An 8,984-nucleotide genomic window follows, 5' to 3' on the forward strand; every position below is an offset into this window, starting at 1 on the left:
ACACTGAACTGGATTATATGGCAGTGTGGAGTCAAGATAATCCAGTTCAAAGCAGATAATATAAGATTATAAATGGGTTTTATAGCTGTGTGGAAGGACCTTGAGTCTACACTGCCATATAATCCAGTGCAAATTAGATCATCTGTGGAAGAAGCCTAAGTGAGGCCTAAATCTGGCTGTCCCCTAACTGAAACCTGGCTGTCCCTTGGTTGCTAGGCAACGAAGTGGGCAGAGATTAGCCCTCTAAACTGGCAGCAATTGGATAAAAACAATTATTCCTCTCCCTCTAATTAGGACTTTATTTTTCTTTTCTTTTTGTTGTATCAACCTAGAGGCGTGGATGATGGGTTGTGTTGTCAAATTTCGAGGTTGGGGGGCCTGTAGTTTTGTTGTTTTTTCCACTGCCCTGATGCCATCACTCTTTTATATATATAGATATTGTACTATACCACTATACAGTAATATTATTAGTAATATTAAATTTAATATATAATGTATAATTAATATTATATTGTATTATTATTAGTATTATTATATTGTATGACATTATAATATTATTAACAATATAATATGTATACACAATATATTATATTATTACCATAGCACAATACTGGTAAATGAAAGAACAATACAATATTTAAAAATAAAAACAATTTTAACCAACATAAACCTATCAGGATTTCAATGGGAAGTGTGGGCCTGCTTTTGGCCAATGAGATAGTCAAGTTAAGTAGGATTGTTATTGTTGTGTGCCTTCAAGTCTTTTCAGACTCATTGTTTTTTTAAGCTGCTGCATCACATTGTTGGCTCATGTTTAACTTGCTGTCCACAAGGACTCCAAGATCTTTTTAGCATTGGTTACTGTTCCCACTAGTAAAGAAAACAAGAGGCAGAGACAATATTTATTTTTGAAATTTACCAGTAGTTGCTGCATTTCCCACCCTCGGCTTATACTCGAGTCAATAAGTTTCCCAGTTTTTTGTGGTAAAATTAGGTGCCGTGACTTATATTCGGGTCGGCTTATACTCGAGTATATATGGTAATTAAATTATGCTGCTCAGGTTTCATGAGTCCACTACAAATTGCTTCCTTAATGCTAGCCGGCAAACAATGCAGTCAAGAAAAACAATGAAAGCAAGCAAGAAAAGTCTTCGGCTCATCAGATTCCACATTTCCCTGATGAGATAATGCAAAATAGAGCTTTTGTGAAAATTGGATCCCTGAACATTTTCCATTTAGCTTCTACATGCCCACCAGTGACCTATCAAATATTTGGAAAGATAATTCAGAAATTTTGATTTATGTTCAAGTAGTCATAAATCCTTCCTTTATTAAATTTATCTTTGAGGGGTTTTCCTCTTATATTGTAGAGATGAAAAATGTCATCCTTGCTGTCAAGACCAAATAATAGAACTGTGTTTAATGTGTTGTCGAAGGCTTTCATGGCCGGGATCACAGGGTTGTTGTATGTCTTTCGGGCTGTGTGGCCATGTTCCAGAAGCATTCTCTCCTGACGTTTCGCCCACATCTATGGCAGGCATCCTCAGAGGTTGTGAGGTATGGAGAAAACTAAGCAAAGAGGTTAATATATATCTGTGGAAAGTCTAGGGTGAGAGAGGTCAGTATGAATGTTGTGTAGTTAATCACTTAAATTAGCATTGAAAAGCTTATCTGCTGTCTTCTTCCTGCCTCTGGGGCATCCTTTGTTTAGAGTCGTTAACTGCCCTTGGTTGATTCATGTCTGGAAATCCTCTGTTTTCAGAGTATTGCTTTTTATTTACTGTTCTGATTTTTGAGTTTTGTAATACTGGTAGCCAGATTTTGTTCATTTTCATGGTTTCTTCCTTTCTGTTGAAGTTGTCCACATGCTTGTGGATTTCAATGGCTTCTCTGTGTAGTCTGACATGATAGTTGTTAGAATGGTCCAGCATTTTTGTGTTCTCAAATAGTATTCTGTGTCCAGGCTGGTTCATCAAATGCTCTGCTATGGCTGATTTCTCTGGTTGAATTAGTCTGCAGTGCCTTTCATGTTCTTTGACTCTTGTTTGGGCGCTGCGTTTGGTGGTCCCTATGTAGACTTGTCCACAGCTGCATGGTATCCGGTAGACTCCTGCAGAAGAGAGAGGATCCCTCTTGTCCTTCGCTGACCGTAGCATTTGTTGGATTTTCTTCGTGGGTTTGTAGATAGTTTGTAGGTTGTGCTTCTTCATCAGCTTCCCTATGCGGTCAGTAGTTCCCTTGATGTATGGTAAGGACACCTTTCCTCTGGGTGGATCTTTGTCTTGACTCTCATGGCTTGTTCTTGGCCTTGCAGCTCTTCTGATGTCTGTGGTGGAGTATCCATTGGCCTGTAGAGCCCAGTTTAGGTGGTTGAGTTCACCTTGGAGGAGGTGAGGTTCGCAGATTCTTTGTGCACGGTCTGTCAGGGCTTTGATTGTGCTCCTTTTTTGACTTGGGTGATGGTTGGAGTTTTTATGAAGGTATCTATCTGTGTGTGTAGGTTTTCTGTAAACTGTGTGGCCCAATTGTTGATTGGGTTTGCGGATGACCAGAACATCTAGAAATGGCAGTTTTCCTTCCTTTTCTTTTTCCATGGTGAATTGGATGTTTGGGTGGATGCTGTTAAGATGGTCCAGGAACTTGCTGAGGTCTTCCTCTCCATGGCTCCAAATTGTGAAGGTGTCATCTACGTATCTGAACCAAACAGTTGGCTTTTTTGGTGCTGTTTCTAGGGCCTGTTTTTCAAAGTATTCCATATAGAAATTTGCTACTACTGGGCTGAGAGGGCTCCCCATGGCCACTCCATCCTTCTGTTCATAGAATCCAGTGTCCCACTGAAAGTAGCTAGTGGTGAGGCAATGGTGAAACAGGGCTGTGATGTCTTCTGGGAAGTTTTGTTTGATTAGTGTGAGGGTGTCAGCTACTGGGACTTTGGTAAAAAGGGACACCACATCAAAGCTGATCAGGATGTCCTTGGTGCTTAGATTGAGGTTGCTGATCTTTTCTATAAAGTGTGTAGAGTCCTTGATATAATGTGCAGTGAGCCCAATGTGGGTTTGTAGCTGTGTAGCCAGAAATTTTGCCAGGTTGTAAGTCGGCGATCCAATGGCACTTACAATGGGTCTGAGTGGGATGGAGTCCTTGTGGATTTTGGGGAGTCCGTAAAGCCTGGGTGGGAGGGCTTCTGATTTGCACAGCTGTTGGCGTATGTCAAAGTTAATGGAGGAGTTCTTGATTAGAGTGTTCGTTTTTCTGGTGATTTTGTTAGTGGGGTCTTGTTTCAGTTTCTTGTAAATTGTGGGATCTAGAAGTTGTCTGATTTTTTCTTTGTATTGTTTTGTTTCCATGATTACTGTGGCATTCCCCTTGTCAGCTGGAAGAATGATGATTTCAGGATCTGAGTTGAGATCTTTGATGGCCTGTCTTTCTTTTCTCGTTATGTTGCTGGGGGGGAGTTTTGCATTTCTCAGGATCCTCATGGAAACAAAACAATACAAAGAAAAAATCAGACAACTTCTAGATCCCACAATTTACAAGAAACTGAAACAAGACCCCACTAACAAAATCACCAGAAAAACGAACACTCTAATCAAGAACTCCTCCATTAACTTTGACATACGCCAACAGCTGTGCAAATCAGAAGCCCTCCCACCCAGGCTTTACGGACTCCCCAAAATCCACAAGGACTCCATCCCACTCAGACCCATTGTAAGTGCCATTGGATCGCCGACTTACAACCTGGCAAAATTTCTGGCTACACAGCTACAAACCCACATTGGGCTCACTGCACATTATATCAAGGACTCTACACACTTTATAGAAAAGATCAGCAACCTCAATCTAAGCACCAAGGACATCCTGATCAGCTTTGATGTGGTGTCCCTTTTTACCAAAGTCCCAGTAGCTGACACCCTCACACTAATCAAACAAAACTTCCCAGAAGACATCACAGCCCTGTTTCACCATTGCCTCACCACTAGCTACTTTCAGTGGGACACTGGATTCTATGAACAGAAGGATGGAGTGGCCATGGGGAGCCCTCTCAGCCCAGTAGTAGCAAATTTCTATATGGAATACTTTGAAAAACAGGCCCTAGAAACAGCACCAAAAAAGCCAACTGTTTGGTTCAGATACGTAGATGACACCTTCACAATTTGGAGCCATGGAGAGGAAGACCTCAGCAAGTTCCTGGACCATCTTAACAGCATCCACCCAAACATCCAATTCACCATGGAAAAAGAAAAGGAAGGAAAACTGCCATTTCTAGATGTTCTGGTCATCCGCAAACCCAATCAACAATTGGGCCACACAGTTTACAGAAAACCTACACACACAGATAGATACCTTCATAAAAACTCCAACCATCACCCAAGTCAAAAAAGGAGCACAATCAAAGCCCTGACAGACCGTGCACAAAGAATCTGCGAACCTCACCTCCTCCAAGGTGAACTCAACCACCTAAACTGGGCTCTACAGGCCAATGGATACTCCACCACAGACATCAGAAGAGCTGCAAGGCCAAGAACAAGCCATGAGAGTCAAGACAAAGATCCACCCAGAGGAAAGGTGTCCTTACCATACATCAAGGGAACTACTGACCGCATAGGGAAGCTGATGAAGAAGCACAACCTACAAACTATCTACAAACCCACGAAGAAAATCCAACAAATGCTACGGTCAGCGAAGGACAAGAGGGATCCTCTCTCTTCTGCAGGAGTCTACCGGATACCATGCAGCTGTGGACAAGTCTACATAGGGACCACCAAACGCAGCGCCCAAACAAGAGTCAAAGAACATGAAAGGCACTGCAGACTAATTCAACCAGAGAAATCAGCCATAGCAGAGCATTTGATGAACCAGCCTGGACACAGAATACTATTTGAGAACACAAAAATGCTGGACCATTCTAACAACTATCATGTCAGACTACACAGAGAAGCCATTGAAATCCACAAGCATGTGGACAACTTCAACAGAAAGGAAGAAACCATGAAAATGAACAAAATCTGGCTACCAGTATTACAAAACTCAAAAATCAGAACAGTAAATAAAAAGCAATACTCTGAAAACAGAGGATTTCCAGACATGAATCAACCAAGGGCAGTTAACGACTCTAAACAAAGGATGCCCCAGAGGCAGGAAGAAGACAGCAGATAAGCTTTTCAATGCTAATTTAAGTGATTAACTACACAACATTCATACTGACCTCTCTCACCCTAGACTTTCCACAGATATATATTAACCTCTTTGCTTAGTTTTCTCCATACCTCACAACCTCTGAGGATGCCTGCCATAGATGTGGGCGAAACGTCAGGAGAGAATGCTTCTGGAACATGGCCACACAGCCCGAAAGACATACAACAACCCAGAACTGTGTTTATCCTTGTTAAAAGTTTTCAATACTGCAAAAAGAAAAAAAGAAAAGGGAAAAGGAAAACGAAAGAAAGCAAGAAAGCAAGAAAGAAAGACACTGCGTGTTTTGGGGTTTTTTTTTTTAGGACAGAAGGCAGCCTATTTTATAGAATTGGCTAATAACCTCAGAAGACAGGATGAGACCAGGACGCAGAACAATAGCTTTAAACTACAGGATTCCATCTGAACATTAAGAAGAACTGCCTCACTGTGAGAGCTGTTCGGCAGTGGAACTCTCTGCCCCAGAGTGTGGCAGAGGCTCCTTCTTTGGAGGCTTTTAAGCAGAGGCTGGATGGCTATCTGTCGGGGGTGCTTTGAATGTGATTTTCCTGCTTCTTGGCAGGGAGTTGGGCTGGATGGACTGTGAGGTCTCTTCCAACTCTATGATTCTACCACTTTAATTGTCATGACTCAATGCTATGGAAATCTGGGATTTGTAGTTTGGTGGGGCATTAGCCTTCTTTGGCAGAGAATGCTAAAAACATTGTGTAACTAAAACTCCCATAATTCCATACCATTGTGCCATGGCAGATAAAGTTGTCTCAAATTGCATTAATTCTACAATGTAAATGGCTAATTTATTTTAAACATCTCACAGCATTTGGAACATTAGGAAGATTATTTCACATGATGGAGTTTTTTCCTCTTTAAAAGTAAGTGATGAGGTTTTTCTTTTAAAATAGCTATGATTCTTTTCTAAAATAAAATGGTATTGAGTTTTAAGGAAGAAGAAATTATATTTCATTTCATCCCAATAGTCATGATAGTGCCATGATTTAAGTTCATTAATGGCATCTGGTGACTTTCATGTTACTGGGGTAGTGAATCCACTGCTAACTGGAACATTAAAATAGCTATCAAAGACTCTGTACCTTATCCTCAAAATGTGATTTCCCACACCATAGAATAATGGGGGTGTGAGTAGTAATAGGGGCCACCTCTCGTCAAACTCATTTTTGACAGCTGCCACACCCCCTTGAAGCAGGAAGTCCTGCCCCTTGAAGCAGGAAGTGCCACCTCCTAAAAGAGGAACTCCCTCCTCCTAAAAACAGGAAATGCAATCCCGGGAGACCCTTCCCCCTGAGGTGAAGCCCTCCCACAGCCCACAGCCCACCCCCCCCCCCACCCCTACCATAAGCCGCCCATGTGATGGGTATGTCTATGGTGCATGTTCCCTACTCCTACTGCAGGAGCTTACCACGTGGTGGGGCAAGCACAGACATGTTTCAATGAGGCATTCATGGTGATGCGTATGGGCTGAAAGGCCCCTTGCCTAGACTGACCCCTCTGCTTGAGGAAATGGGGCAGCCAGGACCGTGTGCTAGGTCTTAGTGGTGAGCTCTGTGCTCTGTGTCCAACAGCCAATGGATTTAGGCCCATAAGGTCATCATGTGATACTGGGAGGGCCCATTAGGGCGGAGCTTTTAGGAATAAATACTCCATGTGAGTTTTAGTGCATCCCTTGACTGCTTTCAGAGGAATGGAAAATATGGAATTATCAGATGCCAGTGTTTCTTCCTCAGAGCTACCTGATTCAACAGTTGATGAATCCCAAAGCAGGAAACGCTTCATAAGTTCAAGTTCTGATGAGGATGATGACTGTGATTTAGCTAAAAGAAAATGTGAGGAAGACCGGGTGGTTTCCGAATCAGCTAACAGGCTTTTGGAAACACTTTCATCAGAACCAGCAATACCATCCTCTGAGCAGGTAAAAAACATAAAACTATTATTCTGATCCCTCTTAGGGTTGAAAGGGTCTATTTCAAGGAGCAAAATTGTGAACTGAAAGCACTTACACTTATCTTTTAAATCATTTTAGGGGGTTACAGAAAATTCATCAGGGGCAGCTAAAGAAGAAGAAGTGAAGTCACCATCTATCGCTGCTATTTGGAAGCTATGCTGCGTAGCATCAAGCCAGCTACAAGTAAGTATGAGTTTTGAAGAGATGTGTTTTATGTATGGGTGGGGTGGTAGTCACTGAATGTGCGTGTTTTAAAATCTGATTAATTTTATTATTTATAGGAGACCCCTGAAATGAGTGCTATTCAACGCCCAGGCCATGTGATTATGTCAAGCATTCTTGGATTGGATGTCAAGACTGAAACAGGGAATGTAGAGCAGAAGACGGTCATGTTGGAGACCGCCAAAGCAACCGTTTACGGGATATTAGATCACTGTTTAAACGAAATATTATTTGAGGCGTGTCCGGGTTGTCAGATTTTTGCAGGGAATCAGATGAGTCATGAATGTGTGTTATGGAACAACAAATTCCTAAGCAAAAAATTGAAGGATATTTGTGGAAATTTATGCTTCATAAATACCCTTCATATTTTACTTTTGATAGGTTACTGTCAAAACTCTCTGTATATGACCTCTGAAATATTGGACTACATTATGAATTTGGTAACATATATTGGCCAAACTGATAAGGCTATTAAAGTTCTAAATGCTGGATTGAAGAGTTGCAACCAGGAGATTCTGCAGCAAGTCAAAACTGTGCTAAAAAACCGTCCATACAAACATTATGTCAAATTTTGGCCTATTATAACTAATTTTAAGAAAGAGTAAAACTTGCAGCTATTGATGACTGTTTTTAAAAATTCAAAAAAGTGTGTTACATTGAAATAAAATATATGGTACTTTCAATAATGGGATAAAATAAAATGGATTTAAAAACAATATAATGCTCAATGTGTTTTTTATTTGAGGGCTTCCCTTTAGAAGTACATTTAATGAACACTCATAAGTTTTCTAATGTATATATATATATATCTAACTAAATAGAAAAGTGAAAATGCGTGCCTGTTTATTGATCCTTCTGACAAAACAGGAAATGCATATTTCAGTGGTCATGCCATGGACAGATGCTGATGACTTCTGAAAAACAGAGATAATAACCATCTCTGTGCCTGGATCTTTAAGTGTTACATTCCTTTAGAAATACGACCTTATAACCCAACATGCCCCATTTACCAGAAGATTATTTTAAAATGGGTAAAATAAAATGGATTTAAAAACAACATAATGCTCATTGTGTTTTTTATTTGAGGGGCTTACCTTTAGAAGTACATTTAATGAACACTCATAAGATTTCTAATGATATATATATATCTAACTAAATAGAAAAGTGAAAATATGTGCCTGTTTATTGATCCTTCTGACAATCAGGATATGCATATTTTCAGTGGCGTGGGGCCGGATGCTTAAGACTTCTGAAAAACAGAGATAATAAGCATCTCTGTGCCTGGATCTTTAACTGAATACACAAGGCGAAGTGTGGGCCCCTTTCTTTAACCATGTATTAATATATATATATTAAAATGCATCATTGGAAACATGGTTTATTTTTACAACCAAAAATAAAATAAATAATAAAATAAGGGTCCAACAGAACAACCCAATGTCTATAGGGAAGGGAGAGTGTTACAGTCCTTTAGAAAATACAAGTCCTTATAGCCCATCATGCCCCATTTAGCAGATTATTTTAAAATGGGGTAAAATAAAAATGGATTTTATCATCATTGGAAACATGGTTTATTTTTACAACCAAAAATAAAATAAATAATAAAATA

The 8,984-nt window shown here is 40.3% G+C and overlaps 1 protein-coding gene across 1 annotated transcript; it reads left to right on the forward strand.

Annotated features, from left to right (window-relative positions):
- The first annotated feature begins 6,396 nt into the window (after nt 1-6,396).
- LOC103278345 (uncharacterized) lies at nt 6,397-8,091 on the forward strand. The gene is made up of 3 exons (XM_008107371.3): nt 6,397-7,120; nt 7,232-7,336; nt 7,435-8,091. The coding sequence occupies exons 1-3, from the start codon at nt 6,893-6,895 to the stop codon at nt 7,978-7,980; spliced, it is 879 nt and encodes a 292-aa protein (XP_008105578.2). The 5' UTR covers nt 6,397-6,892; the 3' UTR covers nt 7,981-8,091.
- The last annotated feature ends 893 nt before the right edge of the window (nt 8,092-8,984 follow it).

This window comes from Anolis carolinensis, chromosome 3, assembly GCF_035594765.1.
Source record: "Anolis carolinensis isolate JA03-04 chromosome 3, rAnoCar3.1.pri, whole genome shotgun sequence".
NCBI lineage: Eukaryota > Metazoa > Chordata > Lepidosauria > Squamata > Dactyloidae > Anolis > Anolis carolinensis.

What these genes read in the sequence shown, in the direction of transcription:
- LOC103278345 (XM_008107371.3), top strand. Translation starts at nt 6,893, where the DNA reads ATGGAAAATATGGAATTATCAGATGCCAGTGTTTCTTCCTCAGAGCTA. An exon ending in CAATACCATCCTCTGAGCAG is followed by an intron (nt 7,121 to 7,231) that starts GTAAAAAACATA and finishes AAATCATTTTAG; the next exon opens with GGGGTTACAGAAAATTCATC. An exon ending in TAGCATCAAGCCAGCTACAA is followed by an intron (nt 7,337 to 7,434) that starts GTAAGTATGAGT and finishes TATTATTTATAG; the next exon opens with GAGACCCCTGAAATGAGTGC.